This window comes from Rhinopithecus bieti, unplaced genomic scaffold, assembly GCF_001698545.2.
Source record: "Rhinopithecus bieti isolate Rb0 unplaced genomic scaffold, ASM169854v2 scaffold_11110, whole genome shotgun sequence".
Classification (NCBI taxonomy): domain Eukaryota; kingdom Metazoa; phylum Chordata; class Mammalia; order Primates; family Cercopithecidae; genus Rhinopithecus; species Rhinopithecus bieti.
In genome coordinates, this window is record NW_016806890.1 from 1,281,510 (window position 1) to 1,303,031 (window position 21,522).

At 41.8% G+C, this 21,522-nt stretch overlaps 1 protein-coding gene across 12 annotated transcripts in view; it reads left to right on the forward strand.

The window, feature by feature from the left end:
* Positions 1-21,522, forward strand: part of KIAA0319 (KIAA0319 ortholog) — a 102,739-nt gene that overhangs the window by 66,512 nt on the left and 14,705 nt on the right. For all 12 annotated transcript variants that reach the window (XM_017878539.1, XM_017878544.1, XM_017878542.1 and 9 more), the window contains 10 exons: positions 178-270; positions 1,817-1,949; positions 3,458-3,686; positions 7,433-7,556; positions 10,173-10,305; positions 11,278-11,426; positions 13,435-13,586; positions 15,560-15,698; positions 16,383-16,542; positions 20,757-20,899. In XM_017878539.1, the coding sequence (XP_017734028.1) occupies positions 178-270; positions 1,817-1,949; positions 3,458-3,686; positions 7,433-7,556; positions 10,173-10,305; positions 11,278-11,426; positions 13,435-13,586; positions 15,560-15,698; positions 16,383-16,542; positions 20,757-20,899 (1,455 nt within the window). The remainder of the gene's footprint in view (positions 1-177; positions 271-1,816; positions 1,950-3,457; positions 3,687-7,432; positions 7,557-10,172; positions 10,306-11,277; positions 11,427-13,434; positions 13,587-15,559; positions 15,699-16,382; positions 16,543-20,756; positions 20,900-21,522) is intronic.

Consider the following 21,522-nt stretch of genomic DNA (forward strand, 5'->3'; position numbering starts at 1 on the left):
AAATTCAGAGAGACTCCAGACTTTAAAAAGTGATTTCTATAGCTGAGGCCTGTCGGATAAACACTTTCTTGACAGGACATTTAATAGTCAATTTTTTAAAGTAGATGATTTTATGTGGGTAATGACATATGCATACCCAACACGGGCTCAGTCACTGTCCTTTTTTCTCTGTTACAGCCAGAAGAGCCAACCTGCCACCTGTAGCCGTTGTTTCTCCCCAACTGCAAGAGCTCACTTTACCTTTGACATCAGCCCTCATTGATGGCAGCCGTGTGTATCCTGTGATAGTTTAGGGATTTCTTTTTTCTCTACATGCTACGAAATGTAATGGGTGCTCTGCATCAAAGCTGGGAGGACTTATGGGCTGTTACTTTGATAAACAATCACCTCCTTCTTTAGTTTTATGTCTTCTTTAGTTCCCTTAGCTCCTCTATCCTGTGCTTATTTTCCCTTCACCTTTTGTCTGTTCTATTAGAAAGTTCTTTAGAGCCTGGCTGTTTGATAGGAAATTATAGCAATTATTGAAGAATCTCCTTCTGGTGTGGTATGTATGGAGGGTAGTTGGAAAATCACTTCATATATGTATATATCTTTATATATATAACTTATTTTAGAAGATTATTTTAAAAGAATTAATTAGATGCCAGAGAGGAGCTCCCGTGACCTGACTCGGGAGGGGAGGTGCCCCCCACCAGATGGGAAAATCGCTTTTAAGAACTCTTAGAAGGGGTATCTTCAGTGAGGGAGCATGATGGTTTTGTAAATTTGTTCAGAGATCATTTCTTCTATTGGAGTATATGTGGAAGGGACCCCTGTGTAACTACAGTTGTCCATGTAAATAAGAATTGGTTGAAAACATCCCGTGTTTGACTAGGTTCAACCTTATCGGTGTACCAGGTAATTGCATTTTATGTACATTTAATAACAAAGCTAATACCAAATCCTTTAGAGAGTGAAGAACGGTTGCCTTGGTTGTTAGGAGAAGAATACTTGTTAGCCATTAAAGCTGCTCTATCTTGCAAGCCTGCAAATTTACAGAGATCACATTGACATGACCATTTGCGTCTATTCGAAAATAGTCCACATTTCCATCTTAGCAACATGAAAATAAAGCATATTTTAAATGGAAATATTTACATGAGCAAATAGGTCACATTTTGGTTCCTCTAATTCAGTGCGGCTTATTTACAGGCAACTGTTTGTGATTATTAATCTGTCACATGAACTTGTTCTTTCCTTAAATGAATTAGATGAAACTAGCCCCTCTCCAGGTCTGAATTTCTGTAAATCTGCATGGCACATTTTGTTCTCTTTTAAAGTAGAAATGGAAAATGTTCATGTAAGGATGTGACCTTTCTCTGGATTTACCCCTTAATAATTAAGGTAGTAAAAGATGTTTTGTAAGTTATAGAAAAGCATCTCAAGTCTCTTTGAACCTGTCAGCTCAGGTGCCTATTTAAAATGATCAGTAGGAGCTCGGGTGCTGTAGCTGAGGTGAGCAGAAGTAGCATTTCCATGTGCTGCATTTTGTTGACTCCTGTTTTATAAAAGCAAAAGTCTCTGTCACTGTGCTTCTTAAATATTCAACTGAGTGGGAACAGCCTCAGTCAAATCTGGTAGAAATCCAGGAGAAAAATAGTGATATAATTTCAGGAGTAGGAAAGAACCTCCTTCTAATACAATATATATCCGTTGAGATCTAGGCAAGTACATAATTTCATATAAAAATGAATTTAAATATGCAGTAATTAAAGTATAAAACTTATGTCTTCCTCTTCTTTTATTTCATTCTTGTCTCTATTTCTTAATCTTTTAGAAAGTACAGATGATACTGAAATAGTGAGTTATCACTGGGAAGAAATTAACGGGCCCTTCATAGAAGAGAAGACTTCAGTTGACTCTCCCATCTTACGCTTGTCTAACCTTGATCCTGGTAACTATAGTTTCAGGCAAGTGGGTCCCTGCCTTTATTGTGCTGCCTGCTACTTACATTTTTACTGTTTCTTTAAATTAATGCACACAAAACACTGCACTTCTTATTTTGATCAAAAGAGATTTGGCTTTCATGGGGGTTTTGGTTTGATGCCACTGGAGACTCATATCCTCATCAATTAATATGAACTTTATTTATTCATTGGAGTGAAATTTATATATAGTGAAAGGTACTTTATGAGACTCATTTAATTCATTTGTATTTAATTGCGCTTTACCATCTGATTGGAACAGGTTACTGCTGCTAACCCAGGAAGAAATTTCCTAACGGGCCCAGAAAGGGTCCTGACTCAGCCTGGTTGAGAAGGAAGGACTTTAGGTGTTTGGTTTGCTGTCTGAGCCAGAAGTGGAAGTTGGCTCTTGGTTGTGTGGAGTATGAGGGATAGTGTGGAAGGAAGCTCAGAATGCACAGGTGCCACCTACATGTGCTTTCCCTGCAAGGAAGGCCTGTGTTCTTGCCACAGCTTCATTGTCATATGATATTATTTAGCACTCATCACTGCTCCCACCACCATCTTTAACGTAGAAGGATGAAGTGACCCATTTGTGAATTCACTGTCCTCAGGACCACATTAGGAATCAGTTTAATGCAGGAAGGTTAATGCACTTCTCTTTTTTGTTTACAGAGGTTGAGCACTGGTTCACATTTGAAAGTGCTTAATCCTAACACCGCTTTGCAAGGAGTAACCTGAAAACATAATTATAAGTCCTCTAGAAAAGGATTAAAAATTAAAAAGCTTTGTAGCTGAAAATTCAGGAGTGATTTGCTGTCTCTGCATGCTCAACCTGAAGGCAGAACTTAAACCTGATCCATTTTTAGTCTCCGTTATTAGAGAGTGGCATCTATGTTGGGTGAGGATGGTTTCTTCACCCAGCATCTCAAAAGCTAATCAGAAATCCATGAAGGTGAAACTCTGACATCAATATGTTATGAACTAAAACCAAAATAATCAACAGCAACAAAATCAAACAAAAATATCAAGTCTGTGTTTATCTTTGCTTCATTCTTAAATTTCTATTTTTAACTGTTCTGAGTTCTTCTGAGAACTGTTCCATGAGCAGACTAAATTAACCTAAGTTTACCTTGAGATTTGGCATATTATTTTTTTGTCTGCTTTTTTTTTTGGTTGTTTTTTGAGACGGTCTGTTGCTGTGCTGCCTGAGCTGCAGCGCAGTGGAGCAATATCGGCTCACTGCAGCCTTGACCTCCCGGGCTCAAGTGATCCTCCCACCTCAGCCTCCGAAGTAGCTAGAACTACAGGTATGCATGCACACACCCGCTAATTTTGTTGTTGTTGTTGTTAAATAGAGACCGAGTCTCACTCTATGGCCCAGCTGGTCTCAGAACTCCTGGGCATAAACAATCCTCCCACCTCAGCTTCCCACAGTGTTGGGATTACCGGCGTGAGCCACTGCGCCCAGCCTGGCATATTCTTCCAACTATGGTTTCTTCTCCTTTTTGTAGGTTGACTGTTAGAGACTCGGACGGAGCCACTAACTCTACAACTGCAGCCCTAATAGTCAACAATGCTGTGGACTACCCACCAGTTGCTAATGCTGGACCAAATCACACCATAACTTTGCCCCAAAACTCCATAACTTTGAATGGAAACCAGAGCAGTGACGATCACCAGATTGTCCTCTATGAGTGGTCCCTGGGTCCTGGGAGTGAGGGCAAACATGTGGCCATGGAGGCAAGTTCTCCGTCCTGCCTTCAGACTTTTGTCTGTCTGTCTGTCTGTCTGTCTGTCTGTCTGTCTATCTACCTACCTACCTACCTATCTGCTATTGGTTGGGGTAGGCAGTTCAATTTAGATAATTTATTTTGTAAAGTTACCTGATATATTACAACTATTGGAAAAGGACCTAAGCTCACAAATCTTCCAAGTTTACATGCCTTCCCCTCTCCCACTTAGATAAGCACAGGACAGCAACCAATTGGCTCTGTGTTGAAAATTAGATCTTGAGATCAGTTTGGGAAAAGTCTCACATCTGTTAGAGAAGTTTTTTCATTTGGGAGAAACCTTAGAAATAATCTAATCTAAACCTCATTATCAGAATTTGTTTTGTTATTCTGTTTCTCCTGTTTATAGAAACTCCATGTTATCTTGTCTACATCCACTGGTCGCTTTTTAGGGTCTTGTCTGTATCTACCTTTTGATTTGTTCAAATCTTTTAAGTATGTTTGTCTAACAACATAATAATCTTGAAACTTCTTTTGTGTGTGTAGTTTCCATGGAAACTTCACCATCATGCCTGGCTGATTTTTTAAAATATTTTAGTAGAGACGTGTTTGCTTATTCTTCTTTTGTGATTGGCAAAGCTCTTTGTTTTGTTGCTAACCAGCTTAGTGTTTTGAAGTTATGTTATTTTTTTGAAAGTTTCATGAAAAAAAAGAAAGATAGGACCTTATATTTCCATCTTCCTTTTCTCCTTCAAATTTTGCCTCACCAGTCCAAGATACATTTCTAATTAGTATTTAAGATAAAATCAGACATTCCATGGAAACTTACCTGCTTTACTTTCCGGTGTTCCTGGGACATGCTTTGCAATTATGAGGAGTTAAAAGTGACTGGGTAGATTTATGGAACTTGAAAGAGCCATGAGTTGTCTGGATATCCTTGGAGAACCCTCTTGGTGGTGTCCATCTCTACCTAGGGGTTGTAGTAAGTGCTATGTTCTGTTGGGTTAAGAATTCTGATTCAGAGGTGGGTTGCATACAAAACATGAGGGTGGGATATTTTGTATTTTCACCGTTAAAAAAATCTTCCTAATTTTCTTTTACTTAATTATTAGGAATTATGCATCCAAAACTAATACTCCAAAATTCATCCATGCATACTGGACATGTATCCAAAGTTTCTGAGGGCTGGGCCACACTGTGAGCCTTGCCCCTACACACCAGCCCAGTTGCCAGACACTCTCTCTCTTCTTTCCCCAAATGATATCCATCGTGGCAACCTTATTGCCTTATGCTTGATTGATTAAGATGTCCAAAGGAGTATTAACTGGAGCAATCACAAAGATGAGGTCTGTGAATCAGACCCTTTTATATTTGTCTGAAAATTGTACCAAGCAGCCTGCTGAGGCTGTGTTCTTACTGGTGAAGGAAGTGAAACCTTTGCAATTGCCTGAAACATGCGGCTGCCTTGGGAGCATCGGTGACACACAGTAGTCTGCTCAGTTCCCATTTACCACAACATTCCCTTACGTTGTGTGCAGAAGCATTCACGTACCTGATCAATTTAGAGGCAACTCCTGGGAAATTATATTTTCCCTGTTGAACTTTTCAGAGAAAGGTGCTTTGCCTTATTTAGTCAAAGTAGGGAAAAGTATTTTTTTTTTTTCAAAAGTTCTTAGAAGTATGCATTTCAAATTTCAGAAGTTCCCCTGGTAACCCAATTGATCTTGTATCAACTTTCTTTTCAAATTTTCCATTAAAACCTTAAAAAATGCACACAGATACATTTATCTTTAGACAATCTTGGGATCTATAAAAGTAAATAAATTGTAATAAGACTTAAAATCCTTTTCATGATGCCATGCACTTCAAACATAAGCAATAATTGAAACTATTACCAACAACAAAAAAGAAAGGGTATTAACCTGGGGTCACTAAGTATAGCTATTGCATACTCAGTTGAAAAAATGACTTGTAAAAACTTGGGTTGACTTAGAGTTTTACAAAATTATATTATTTATTTATTTTGAAACAGGATCTCACTCTGTCACCCAGGCTGGAGTGCAGTGATGTGACTATAGCCCACCGTAGCCTTAATCTTCTGGGCTCAAAAGATCCTCCTATCTCGACCTCCCAAGTAGCTAGGACCACAGGCACACACCACCACACCTGGCTAATTTTTGTATTTTTTTGTGAAAATGGGGTTTTACCCTGTTGCCCAGGCTGATCTTGAACTCCTGGGCTTAAGCAATCCTTTCGCCTTGGCCTCCCTAAGTGCTAGGATCACAGGCATGAGCCACCACACCCAGCAAAAAATTATTATTATTATTACTTATTTTTTTCTTTTTTGAGATGGAGTCTCACTCTGTGGTCCAGGCTGGAGTGCAGTGGCGCGATCTTGGCTCACTGCAACCTCCGCCCCCCAAGCTCAAGTGATTCTTCTGCCTCAGCCTCCTGAGTAGCTGGGATTACAGGTGCCTGCCACCATGCCCAGCTAATTTTTGTATTTTTAGTAGAGACGGGGTTTCACCATTTTGTCCAGACTTGTCTTGAACTCCTGACTTCATGATCCACCTGCCGCAGCCTCCCAAAGTCCTGGGATTACAGGCATGAGCCACTGCACCCGGCCAAAAAATTATTTTTGATTACAAAAGTAATACATGAATTGCCTCTTGTGGAAAAAAAAAAAAAAGCTCAAATAAATTCTACTAAAATAAGTTCAAATAAATTGATCACCACTGCCATCCAAGTGTCCTTACTGGAAATAATTATTTTTATCAGTTTAATGTGTATACTTCCAGAATCTTTTCCATGTGTCTGTATAAGTGTGTGTATGTACACGTAGCAATACCTTTCACGTTGTATGCATTGTTCCACAAGTTTCTTTTCTGTGTGGATTTCTATAAACTATTTTTTACTGTTTGCTTTTGAATGCGACCCAACTTTCTTTTTTCTTTTTTTTTGCTTAATATATCTTTGACATTTTCCGTTCTAGTATTTATAAACCTGCCTCATGATTTTAAACTTCTTTCTTTTAAACTAGTATTCCATAGTATATCGTAGTGTGTTTGACCATCCTCCTGTTGATGGATGTGTAGATTGTTTCCATGTTTTGCTGTGATAGACTGTGCTTCAGTCAACATCCATGGACGAGTCTCCTTGTGCATTTCTCTGGTGTAGATACTAATAAGTCGAATTACTGGGTTGTAGTATGTGCTTATTTAATATTTTAAAAGCTGTTTTCAGATTGGCTTCCAAAAAGGCTATACTAGTTTACACTCCTTCAATAGTGTATGAGGATGCACAGTAGAGTTTAGGTCACACTTTCCTGGGGACCAACATATTTTTTTTCTTTTTTCTGTCACCCAGGCTGCAGTGCAGTGGTGTAATCTTAGCCCACTGCAACTTCCCTCTCCCAGGTTCCAAGCGATTCTCGTGCCTCAGCCTCTTAAGTAGCTGGGATTACAGGTGCCCGCCATCATGCCCGGCTGATTTTTAAAACATATTTTTAGTAGAGACAGGGTTCCACCATGTTGACCAGGCTGGCCTCGAACTCTTGACCTCAGTTGATCCGCCTGCCTTGGCCTTCTAAAGTGCTGGGATTACAGATGTGAACCACCGTGCCTGACCAAACACATTTCTTTTTGAGCAAGATCTCTGTATTAAGTAAAATTGTTAGTTTTTCATTCTGTCATACTATTTACTTGTGCTTCTTTACTTTCTTTTGTTTTGTTTTATTTTGTATTTGCTATTACTTAGGGCATGCAGACACCATACCTTCATTTATCTGCAATGCAGGAAGGAGATTATACATTTCAGCTGAAGGTGACAGATTCTTCACAGCAACAGTCCACTGCTGTGGTGACTGTGATCGTCCAGCCTGGTAGGTGGAGAAGAAAGAGATTTGGCCTCCGAGAGTAAAGCAGAAATGATAGCTGGGCTTCTGGGGTTTGGAGATGCCACATTGGTGGTATCGGCTTGTGGGTGCCAAAGCTCCATATAAAACTAATTTCATTTTGCTGTTCTAAATCTTGCCTTGGCTGTCTGTAAACTATGGCATGAAGGATGAAATGGGAGCCATTCACAGCACTGCTTGTGGGTTCTGATTTGCCATGTGGACGCTTCCACACGTGCCCCACTCTGCTCTAGAGAACTCCAGATGATCTTGAAGGGGCTGGTTCTTATGTGTGACTTGACACTCAGATGTAGCCAGAGATTGGGGAACATGTTCCAGTTCAGTGTCACTGTTCATTAATAGTTTCATGAAAACCCAGGGCTCTGCCTACCTCCTGAGTTAAATAACCTTAAAGGTTGTTATACCATTGTTTGATAATGGCCTTTGCCTTAGAACTTTTCTAGAAGAGGCTTGTTAGTCCCAGAACCTCTATCCAGTTCCTGGCAATAAGATTATACTCAACCTATAGACAACTTATTTATTTATGCCACTAATACATAAAAAGTGCTATTAGTTAGACTCTGGGATGTGGAATTAAACAAGATAGACTTGATCTCTGCCCTTGTAGGGCTTATGGAGAAGTTCACATAAAACTCTGTGATTGGTGCTTTACTAAAATAACTACAGGGTGCTACAGGACTCAAAAGAAAGAGCACTGACCTGGGTGTGATGCATCTGCAAAGAGCTCATATGTGAGCTCAGGATTGAAGCACAAGTCACAGTTAGTCGGTGAAGAAGGGGAGGGGTGGGCAGCAAAGGGGAAGAGGAAGAGTTCTTAGGTAGAGGGAACAGTATACATGAGGGCCAAGGAAGAGAGTCTGGTACATTCAAAGATTTAAAAGGAATTGCTGTGATTGGAGAGAGAGAACAAGAGGTAGGGATGTGGGAGATGGGAGGTGGTGGGGAGGGTGGCAGGATTTGGATGACGTAGATGACCTCCAAGAGAGCCCAGGACTCCATCCTAAAGGCTTTGTAAATGTTGGTCACCAAAGTCTCTATCCTACGGCAAGGGAAACCCCTGTTTGTAGGAGTAGGATCATGGGGCTGTGTGTGGTGTAAACACTGGGTATGGCGCACAGCTTTGACTATATGACTTTTTTTTTTTTTTTTTTTTTTTTTTTTTTTTTTTTGTGAGACTGGTTCTCACTCGCCCAGGCTGGTCTCAAACTCCTGGGCTCAAGCAATCCTCTCAGCCTTGGCCTCCCAAAGTGCTGAGATTACAGGTGTGAGCCACTACACCTGGCCTTTTTTTTTTTTTGTTAACAGATATTTTATCTATTTATATCAATATTAGCAATACTTTTTTTTATTTTTTTATTTTATTTTATTTTATTTTATTTATTTATTTATTTATTTATTTATTTTTTACATGAGACAGAGTCTCACGCTGTCATCCAGGCTGGAGTGCAGTGGCATGATCTTGACTCACTGCAATCTCTGCCTCCCAGGTTCAAATGATTCTAGTGCCTCAGCCTCCTGAATAGCTGGGATTACAGATGTGTGCCACCATGCCTGGCTAATTTTTGGATTTTTAGTGGAAACAGAGTTTCGCCATGTTGGCCAGGCTGGTCTCGAACTCCTGGCCTCAAGTGATCCACCTGCGTTGGCCTCCCAAAGTGCTGGGATTACAGACGTGAGCTACTACGCCTGGCCAATATCAGCAATACTTTATATGTTTTACTTTCTTTCAACATTTAATTTAAAATATTTTGAACATTTACTGTTTACCAGGCACTGTGTTAGCAATGAGGCTATAGAGACAAAAGGAAGTAAGCCCTACCTGATAAAACAGGTCTCTTCACATGGATGTCCCCTCCCTCCCTCTCTGTCATGTCCCCTCCCCCCGTCTCTCTTCCTCCCTCCCTTCCATCCCTTTCTTCTTTCCTTCCTCTCTCTTTCCTTCCTCCCCCCACCCTTCTTCCCTCTCTCCTTCTACCCTTCTTTCCTTTCCTTCTCTTTCACCCTATGACTGAAGATTTTTTTTTTTTTTTGATACGGAGTCTTGCTCTGTCACCCAGGCTGGAGTGCAGTGGCGCGATCTCGGCTCACTGCAAGCTCCACCTCCCGGGTTCACACCATTCTCCTGTCTCAACCTCCCGAGTAGCTGGGACTACAGGCGCCCACCACCACGCCCAGCTAATTTTTTGTATTTTTAGTAGAGATGGAGTTTCACCGTGTTAGCCAGGATGGTCTTGATCTCCTGACCTTGTGATCTGCCTGCCTCGGCCTCCCAAAGTGCTAGGATTATAGGCGTAAGCCACTGCACCCAGCCAACTGAAGATCTTTTAAACCAAAGAAACCAAAGATGTGTCTGTTAGAGAGAGTGTTTCTTGGCTGCCTGTAATGGCAGTCTTGAACTTGGACTGTTCAACTCCTGGATCAGCTAGGAGCCTGCAGTGCTTCACTCCAGGATTCCAAAGGATGCTGCATACTCTACTGGCTGCCTGGTCTGAAGATGAGTAATGTACTTAAATCAAGAAATCACAGGATTGCAGACTTAATGCAAAGAGATGATACTTTTTCACACTGTTTCTGTAATTCCAGAAAATAACAGACCTCCAGTGGCTGTGGCCGGCCCTGATAAAGAGCTGATCTTCCCAGTGGAAAGTGCTACCCTGGATGGGAGCAGCAGCAGTGATGACCACGGCATTGTCTTCTACCACTGGGAGCATGTCAGGTAGTCTGTCTCACCACTGAGCTAGGTTCATGCCCATGCTGAATGCTAATATCTCTTCTCTGGAGGATCTGTAGTAAACAGTCAGCTTGTGCATTCTGAGGAGTTGGGATTTAAGCACGTTTCTAGAAGTGGCTGGGTGTTATTGATTGAAGAGTATGTCAAGTGTGGATGGACATCATTGACAGCAGAGGGAGGTAGAGCTCAGGGCAAGTGAACAGGGCTGTCTTGGTGTGAGGCGAGTTCATGACAGAAGAGGTTCAGGGAAACCTGTGTGTGATCCTGTCTACACTCAACCCATCCTGCAGTGACTGTAGACACCAGAAGTGCAGAGTGTAAGAGGCAATCCATATCATCTGAGATTTTCTGAGCTTTACATGCTCTGTCTCATAGAACCCTGTATCAGTTTATACAAGATAAATAAGAATATTATTCTTATTTAAAGTTGAAGAAACTGAGGCTTGTAGACACTAATGAGACCACACAGACTAAGGTTGCCCAGATAGTAAGAGAAAGAGCTTGGACCCAAACTGAGGTATTTTTGACAAGCCCCTGATCTTAATGACTATAGTGTGATTTATCTCTTAGGAGAGGGCTTATCTGGCTCATTCCCTCTTCCTCCATGCTCTCCCTAAAGATAGATGAGGATTTCACCTAATTTTATTCAAAGAAGAAATGGGAGTCGTTTCTAGGGCTCATTTTCCAAGGATAGATCATTTCACTGGCAGCTTGACTTAAAGAAATCGAGAACAAATATTCTCTTCCCAGTATTCCAGCAGACTCTGCCTGAAATAGATTTTCGCTTATGACTCTTACACTGAACTAGAGAGTACAGATGAATGGAGTTTTCTTAGAATTCTCTAAATGGTATATATTATAGCTGGAACAAAACATTTATAAGAGCACAAATCGCATGCCTGTCATATTCAGAATCCCATGCCCCGCCCTTATGTCAACCGCTTCCATGTTTTATAGAGGCCCCAGTGCAGTGGAGATGGAAAATATTGACAAAGCAATAGCCACTGTGACTGGTCTTCAGGTGGGGACCTACCGCTTCCGTTTGACCGTGAAAGACCAGCAGGGACTGAGCAGCACGTCCACCCTCACTGTGGCTGTGAAGAAGGGTGAGTGGGTCTGAGGTGGACAGGGCTGGGCCTGCTCTGCTTTCGAGTCTGCAGGACGCTCAGCCAGGCCGTGACTGCTCAGAGATGTTGGTATTTGCTTATTTGTTCACAGCAGATGCCAAACCCTGCCTGGCGGAAAAAAAGCCAACTTTCTTCTATTCATGTTAGCTGTTTCCCAGTCACCCTCTGCAAGGAGACATTTCCTTTTGTTTGTGGAGCGTATCTTCTAATGACTTCACTCTTCTGTGACTGCTAGTAATGAAAGACCCATGTCCAAATGACACCATTATGCTTTTTTTTTTCTTTATTGCTTGGAAATTCAAGAAAAGAGATTCAAACTCCATATCGTTTCTTAATGTGAAATCTGTGGTCTAGATTAGTGCAATACCATTTTAGGTACTTGTCTCCTTGTCTGTCTTCCCATTTGACTGTGAACTGCCTGAGTGCCTTTGCTTCAGACATCTCTGTATCCTCAGTATAGCAGAGTGCTAGACTCATGGCAAATCAGAGGTATTGAATGAATTAGTGAAGGGATGATTACCACTTGTTGAAGTGCAGAGGAGTATAAGAGCCTGGCTGGATGGAAAGGTTCACGCATTGTAGAATGGCAAGAGTGTGGGACGCTGGGACAGTGGCTGCAGCCTGAGGCACAGGCTCTGCCGTGGAGGGTTGTATGTACCTGGGCTATGCCTAGGGGTTTGGACTTTATTCTCTGGGCAGCTGGGAGAGGCTGAAGCAACTTTAACAGCAAAGTCATATAGATTTGCATTTTTAAAAAGATTTTATTGTTGAGATTTTCAACCATGCATTAAAGTAGAATAATCTGAACAGGCATCTTGACTTGTTTCTAAGGGAAAATTGGGAGGGATCAGGCTGGGTCCCAGAGCCCTATCTGGACAAGCAGGATTTGCCTCACAGCAGCCTCATCTCCAAATTGAGGTTGTGTCTTATTATGATCTCCCCACTGTACTGTAGTCTTGTTAAGGCTCCCTGGCCCCTCTTTTCTGAAGCTATTACATCAGAAATGGCTTTTACATTGCCTCATTTTTTAATTTTTAAAATAGACACAGGGTCCCACTCTGTTGCTCAGACTGGAGTGCAGTGCTGTGATCAAAGCTCATTGCAGCCTCAAACTCCTGACCTCAAGTGATTCTCTCACCTCAGCTTCCTGAGTAGCTGGAACTATAGGTGTGCGTCACCATGCCCAGCTGATTTTTAATTTTTTTGTGTGTGGAGACAGGTCTTGCTACCCAGGCTGGTCTTGAACTTCTGGCTTCAAGCACGCATCCTGCCTTAGCCTCTCCAAGTGTTGGGATTACAGTTATGAGCCACCATGCCTGGCCATTACCTCATTTATATTTAACACCTAGTCAGAGAAGTGAGGGCCTAATTATCGTTGTTATTATTTTAATGTTTCATGGAGATGGAGACTTGTTATGTTGCCCAGGCTGGTCTCAAATGATTCTCCTGCTCTGGCCTCCTAAAGTGCTGGGATTACAGGTGTGAGCCACTGCACCCAGCCTACTTTTTACTCAAGTTTTTTTTTTTTTTTTTTTTTTTTTTTTTTAATCTTAGGGAGTCAAGATTTGGCAGTAGTACTTGAAGTGGAAATATTTCTGGCCAGATAGTGTGGACCAGTACAAAATGACCCAGAATATATTTTAAACCAAAATATTGCCACTTTCAGCACCCTCAATGTTGGTAAAATCATTGTTCCTTTTTTTCAAGGGCAGAAAAATTGTAACAATATTAGAAAAATTCCCAATGTATAGCTTGCCACCTGCTTTACCTTTTTCATCCCAAATTATAGCTAGCTGAGTACAAATGGAGTTTTAAGGAAGTCTGTATCTTATATGCATTTGGGGAAAAAAATGCCTTTTTGGATATTTTAATTCTACATACTGTATCTGCAAGGTGGAAGAGTTGTGGATGTTTTATGACACACTTTTTCTATCACCAGTGTTTTAAATCAATCTCTTTGCTTTCATTTTTGCTATATTTGACTTAGAAAATAATAGCCCTCCCAGAGCCCGGGCTGGTGGCAGACATGTTCTTGTGCTTCCCAATAATTCCATTACTTTGGATGGTTCAAGGTCTACTGACGACCAAGGAATTGTGTCCTATCTGTGGATCCGGGATGGCCAGAGTCCAGCAGCTGGAGTGAGTACTGAGAGAGAATTGCTTCTAGACCACTTATCATTACATCTGCATTAGTCAGCTTGGGCTGCAAACAGTATACCACAGTATATTCTAGGGATATAAGTATAAGGAGGCTTAAACAACAGAACTTCATTTTGTCTCTGTTAAGGAGGCTGGGAAGACAAGTTCAAGTTGCTGGCTAATTCAGTTCCCAGTAAGGTCTTTCTTCCTGGTTTGCAGACAGCTGCCCTCTTACCCTGTCCTCCCATAGCAGGGGAATAGAGAGCACTCTGTGTCTCTTCTTGTAAGGACACTAATCCTATTGGATCAGGGGCCTACCCTTATGACCTCAATTAACCTTAACTACTTCCTTATAGGTCCTATTTCTAGATACAGTCATATGGGGTTAGGGCTTCAACACAGGAATTTGGGAAGGAAACAGTTCAGTCCACGGCAGTGTCTCTATAATGACCTCATCTCTCTTTCCGTGTTCCCTGTAAGGTGCTTATGCTTCTACATTTGAATGTTCTGAAGGCTGGAGGCAGTAGGCTGCTTTGAGATTTAACCAAAAGCTGAAATCCTTTCCGACTTTTTCCTGAACAGACTTTGGATGGGCAGGAAACCATAGCTTGGAAGGACTTTGAGGTCAAGTCTTCTAGCAGGAATCATCCTGCTGGAAGCAGGATGCTTTGCCATCCTTCCTATTTTGGTCCAAGTGGATTCTTTTCTGTTCCTCATATTCTGCCAGATGAGTCAATAAGTCAGGTATTGCTGTTTATGTGGTATAGATGCAGAAGGCAAAATGCAGAGATAAGAAGTGACTTGGCCAAGGTTAACTAATCCACTTATTTTTCTTTCTTTCTTTTGTTTCTTTTTTCTTTTTTTTTTTTTTTGAGACCGGGTCTCACTCTATCGGCCAGGCTGTAGTGCAGTGGTGCGATCTCAGCTTACTGCAACCTCCACTACCCAAGTTCAGGCGATTCTCCTGCCTCAGCCTCCCGAGTAGCTGGGACTATAGGCACATGCCACTATGTCCATCCAGCTAATTTTTGTATTTTTAGTAGAGATGGGGTTTCACCATGTTGGCTAGGATGGTCTTGATCTCTTGACCTCATGATCCGCCCGCCTCGGCCTCCCAAAGTACTGGAATTACAGGTGTGAGCCACCGCGCCCAGCCTTAACTAATCCATTTCTAATCAAACTAGACACACCTAGGTTTTTAGCTCCTGGCAGGCATTTTACCTCCATTAGATCACTCTGCCTCTTAGGACATAAATGTATGTACATCTTCATTCCTGCCATTTCTAAGGACTGGAGAGATGCAGATTTACTCTTGGAGATGTACTAAGGAGTGGTCACAGGGAAGGAACTGAAAATGCTTTATACTTTCTAAGCACTTCTAGAATTAACACTATTCAACTAGATGGGGGTTCGCCTCTAAATGTAGTAACAGTGAGTCTCTGTTCAGAGCACGTATTCATTATCACCCCTTCTATTAGCAGGAGTCTGGGAGGTTCTTCTCTAATTCTTTGGCGCTTAGAAGCACACAGAACAGAGGATGCTACACAGGGTCTTGGGTTATTTGAGGTGAACGTGATACATTATGAGGGAATTCAAGATGAGAGTTTTGTAAAGCTATGTTTGAAAATAAGACCCAGAAAAATCTGTGCTTTGTTCTCAGGGTCCTTGCCCTAATTCAAATGGTCTTTCCCTTTGTTGGATACAATTAATTATTTGGTAATTCCTGGAAAGTGCTTGGTAAACTCAGCCCAGGAAATACTGTTTGAGGATGTGCCCACTGGCACTTTTTGGGGAAGAGATGCTGAGGATTTCTCCTGTCTTTAGCTATCCCACCAGCCTCATTCCCCTGCAGCTTCTCTCTTAAAGTCACGCCTGTGTTGAAAAGATGGGACACTGAGGTTTAGGATCAACACAAGCCCAGAAATTGGGACCTGAGGATTGACAGCTGCCCTGTGATCCGTCTTCTTTCGTAGGATGTCATTGATGGCTCTGACCACAGTGCGGCCCTGCAGCTTACGAATCTGGTGGAGGGGGTGTACACTTTCCACTTGCGAGTCACCGACAGTCAGGGGGCCTCGGACATGGACACTGCCACTGTGGAAGTGCAGCCAGGTGAGTTCCTGGGCTCTGGAGCTGGCCATGCATGCTCTGGCTGGTCAGCCTTTGGGGTCTTTAGGCTGACAGATGTGACTAGTGTGGGAGGCCTCCTGTGGCTGGCTCTAGCTCTTGGCTGGACCCACTTTGAGGATGTCTCTTATACCTTGTTGTGTATCCCCAGATAGATCCAGCCTCATCACTCTTTAAAAGAGAATGTTATCTGGCAACTAGATTTTCTTTTCACTTTTATTTTCCTGCCAGAAGACAAAGACCTAATGTGAAGCAGACACAAGGGCCTCAATACCAGGGCACAGAGGGAGGCAGCTCCAGTGAAATGGCTGTAATGAGCCCAGCATAAACTGAACTGGGCAGTGCCTGTGGCACTTGGAAGCAAAATTCTCTTTCTGGTCCTGGGGAAGTGTGGAAGAGGCTGAAATTTTCAGGTAGCCCAGAGGCTAATTAGGTACACTCAATTATCATCTGGAAAAAAAAGTTATAAACAGCAAACTAGGATAAAACAAGGGAAAGTACTCCCAGATAGTGGCCTCCACGGTGTTTAGAAGAATTTCCCTGAGTCCTACAACTCGAATGTAGAAATGGCATAGGAGTAATTCTGAGCTCTTGTAGAAACCTCGCTCCTTATACTCTAAAGCCTGTGCAAATCTCCAAGTACAAATCCTGTATCTTCTCTTTCGCCAGACCCTAGGAAGAGTGGCCTGGTGGAGCTGACCCTGCAGGTTGGTGTTGGGCAGCTGACAGAGCAGCGGAAGGACACCCTTGTGAGGCAGCTGGCTGTGTTGCTGAACGTGCTGGACTCAGACATTAAGGTCCAGAAGATTCGGGCCCATTCGGATCTCAGGTAGGAGCTGCACACACAAGGCGGGGCCTTGGCCCTACAAAATTCCAGTTCTTACCTCATCCCAGTCCAGTAGAAAACTGTGCATTCCTCTGCTTCTTCTGTAGTTTTGCACACATTTTTATCCCATTCATATACGTTTTTTCTTAAAGGGCAGTAGTATGGCCAACATCGTGCTAGGTCCTTCCTAAAATTCTCAGTAAATGTTTGCTGACTGGGAATGTTCTGGGTGAAGGAGGAGCTGGGGAACAGCGAGGGAGATGGTTGCTAGCTCTGGTGTCTTCAGAGCTGGGCAAGGGGTCTGGGGCATGTGAAGAGGATGTGTCACAGCTGGGCTGCATCCTGCCCCACGCTCATGGGAACTGAGGCTTCTCTCAGTGTGAAAGGATCACTGATTACCATTTGCCGTCTCCTGGGACTATATGAGGCTGAAACTCCGGCCTTTATTTTTTATGAAATTTTTGTATTTAATTGAATTTTATTTATTTAATTTATGTATTATTTAATTTAATTTTAATTTTTTGAGATAGGGTCTCATTCTGTTGCCCAGGCTGGAGAGCAGTGGCACAATCTCAGCTTACTGTAACCTCCGCCTTTCAGATTCAAGTGATTCTCCTGCTTCAGCCACCTGAGTAGCTGGGACTAAAGGTGCCCAGCACGACACCTGGCTAATTTCTGTATTTTTAGTAGAGGCAGGGTTTCAGCATGTTGGCCAGGCTGGTCTCCAACTCCTGGCCTCAAGTGATTTGCCCGTCTAGGCCTCCCTAAGTGCTGGGATTACAGATGTAAGCCTGAGTTTTATTTTTAAGTCTTATCTAACCCAGGGTGTGGTAGGAGGAGGGACAGAAAGAATATGGGAATGAAAACCCACCATTCACAGTAACTGCATTTGCCTAGCTATTGTCAGCTCCTCCACTTTGGTTAGTTTTCAGAGAACTGAAGAATAGAAAAATACCAAATTAAAACATGTTCTAATTATTTTCTAAGGAACTCTTCCTAAAATGGATCATATATTTCCCTTGGAAAATATCAAATACTGACTCAAAGACATGTCTGAAAATCAACAAAACCAAAAGTTGTTTCTTGGACAGATCAGCAAAATTGATAAATCTTTAGCTAGATTGACTAAGAAAAAATAGAGAAGACTCATATTACTAAAATTAGGAATGAAATAAGGCACATTACTATGGACTTTATAGAAATAAAAACGGCTGGGTGCAGTGGCTCACGCCTGTAATCCCAACACTTTGGGAAGCCGAGGCAGGTAGATCGCTTGAACCCAGGAGTTCGAGACCAATCTGGGCAATGGCGAAACCCTATCTCCACAAAAAACTAGCTAGGCGGCCAGGCGCGATGGCTCACCCCTGTAATCCCAGCACTACAGCACTTTGGGAGGCCGAGGTGGGCAGATTACTTGAGGTCAGGAGTTCAAGACCAGCCTGGCCAACATGGCGAAATGCTGTCTCTACTGAAAATACAAAAATTAGCCAGGCATGGTGGCAGGTGCCTGTAATTCCAGCTACTCAGGAGGCTGAGGCAGGAGAATTGCTTGAACCTGGGAGGCATAGGTTGCAGTGAACTGAGATCGCTCCATTGCACTCCAGCCCAGGTGACAGAGCAAGACTCCATCTCAAAAAAAAAAAAAAAAAAAAAAGCCAGGTGTGGTGGCACATGCCTGTGATCCCCAGCTACCCAGAAGACTGAGGTAAGAGGATCACCTGGGAGGTTGAGGCTGCTGTGAGCCATGTTCACACCATTGTATTCCAATGTGGACAACAGAATGAGACCGTCTCCAAAAAAGGTGGGTGAGGAAGGATTATAAGAGAATACTATGGATCATTGTATGTCAACAAATTAGATAACCTAGATGAAATGGACAAATTCCTAAACAGGCATAAATTATAAAAACTCACTTGAGAAGAACTTAAAAATCTAAATAGACCTATGACAAAGAGATTGAATTAGTAATGTTAAAACTTTCCACAAAACTCAAGACCAGATGGCTTCACTGGTTAATTCTGCAAAATATTTAAAAAATTAACAGTCCTTCACAAACTTCCAAAAAATAGAAGAGGAGTGAACATTTCCCAACTAATTCAGTGAGACCAGTTTTACCTTGACACTAAAATCAGACAAAGACATCACAAGAAATGAGAACTACAGACCAATATCTCTTGTGAATATAGAAGCAAAAATCTACAACAAAATACTATCAAACTGAATCCAGCAACTTATTACAAGGTTTATAGACCATAACCAAGTGGGATTTATCCCAGGAATGCAAGTGTGGTTCAACATATAAAAATCAATAAATGTATAATAAACCACATTAATAGGATAAAGGACAAAACTGCAGAATCATCTCAATAGGCACAAAAAAAGCATTTGACAAAATCCAACACCCTTTCATGATAAAATATTTGCTGTGGGTTGAATTATATCCACCCCCTACTCCCCACCAAAATATAGTCAAGCCGTAACCTCTGGTACCTATGAATGTGACCTTACTTAGAAATAGGGTCATTACAGATATAATTAGTTAAGAAGTTATACTGGAGTAGGGTGGGCTCTTAAACCAATATGACCGGTGTTCTTCTAAGAAAAGAACAAGAGACACAGAGAGAGGCACACAGGAAGAACACCATGTAACGACTGAGCAGGGACTGGAGTGATTCCTCCACGAGCCAAGGAATACCAAGGATTGCCGGCAGCACCAGAGCTAACAGAACACTTTGATTTTGGACTTCTAGCCTCCAGAACTGTGAGAAGAGGTTTCTGTTGCTTTAAGCCGCTTTGTGGGACATGTTTTACAGCAACCCTAGGAGATGAATACAGATTGGAGTAGCTATTTCTCCAAAGAAGATATACAGATGGACAATAAGCACATGGTAAGGTGCTCACCATTAGCCACCAGGGAAATGCCAGCCAAAACCACGTTGAGATATCACTTCACACCTGCTAGGATGGCTAGAATCCAAGACAGACCATAGCAAGTGTTGATGAGCCTGTGGAGAAACTGGAATGCTTATACATTGCTGGTGGGGATGTAAAATGGTACAGCCATGGTGGAATACAGTTTGGCAGTTCCTCAATATGCTAAGCATATAGCTACCATATAACCCATTAATTCCACTCCTAGGTATATACTCAATAAAAATGAAAAACTTGTGTCTACATGGAAACTTGTATATGAATGTTCATAGCATGAATTCATAATAGCCAAAATGTGGAAGCAACTCAAATGTCCACCAACTGATGGGTGGATACAAAATATGATATATTCATACAACAGAATATCATTTGGCAATAAAAAGGAATGAAGTATTGATGTGTGCTACAACGTGGATGAACTTTGAAAACATGATGCTAAGTGAAAGAAACCAGACACAGAAGGTCACATATTGTATGATTCCATCTACCTGAAGTGTTCAGAAGAGGCAAATCCATAGAGACCAAAAGCAGATTAGTGGTTGCCAGGGACTGTGGGGAGGAGGTGCTAATGAGTGTGGATTGTCTTTCTGGGGTGATGAAGATGTTTTGAAATTAGATAGTGGTGATGGTTGTGCAACTTTGTGAATATACTAAAAGCCATTCAATTTACACTTGAGAAGGATGAATTTTATGATATGTAAATTATATCTCAATCAAAAAAGGCAGAAAGAAAGACATGTCTGCAAGTTATTTTGTGTATATTTGTCTTTTTGTGCACATATATATATATATATTGCTCCCTTTTTTTTTAACTTACTATTATGGATTTATTGCAAAGAATATATTAAAGGATACAAATGAACAGCCAGATGAAAAGGTACATAGGGCAAAATCTAGAAGGGGCCTGCATACAGGAGCTTCCATCCCCATGGAGTTTGGGATGTAACACTTCATACATCCCAGCACATAGATGCATTCTTGTTCACTAACCTGATAGCTCTCCAGACCCACTTGGTTAGGATTTTCAAAAACTGATACATAATTTACACATTGCTCCTTTTATCTGAAGATCTGTCTGTCTTTGATCAGCTGTACGTTGAGACTGAAGAGGCTTTATGAATAGAAACAGATCAATTATTTGGCTCACAGATATGCCCCGTCCTTGGCAAGCCACAGAACTGTGGCCATCTACCTCTCCAGTTGCACAGGTCAGATGCTGTGGTGGGCGTGTCATGTCAGTCACCATCTGACCATGTGGCTGTCCTCTCTCATTGTCTCCTCTGCAGCACCGTGATTGTGTTTTATGTACAGAGCGGGCCGCCTTTCACGGTTCTCAAAGCTGCTGAAGTGGCCCGAAATCTGCACACACGACTCTCAAAGGAGAAGGCTGACTTCTTGCTTTTCAAGGTCTTGAGGGTTGATACAGCAGGTAGGTCCCCTATGGAATATTCTAAAACAATCAGACTTGCCAATCATGGATAAGTTTGACAAACACAGAAGAGGAGTGACATGTGAACATTTTCACTTCAGTATCCAGGTATTTGTTTTGCATTTATTTCTCCAGTAGGGTTTCCTGCAACATACATTTGCCAACTACTCTTGGTCTTGGAAGAAAAATGGAGAGCAATAATAATTATGGGTCAAGGTTATGTTCACAAGATAGTGGCCATTGGCAGAAAGAACAATGTTAAAGACAAATAAGTGTTACTGGCTGCAAAAGCTATGTTTATATAGTTTATTTCACTTGGACATCATGGAAAGACATCATGCCTTAGGTTGTGATGATAATGTTCTGTAGCTCCTTGAAAATTTAAGACAGCTCACAAATGCCTTCTCCAGGTGTACCTCTTTTCTTAACTCCTTACTCGCTTCCCCTTCCAGGGCACCTAAATGATTCATAGTCCCATTGCTTCTGTCTTCATTTCATGAGTAACATGAATCTCTTGTTATGTTGAAGTCGTTATTTCAGTAGACTCCAGGGAAATGAGAGTTACAAGAGACATGATAATGTTTGGGCAGTCAAATTTAATTTGTTTCAGATATATATATATA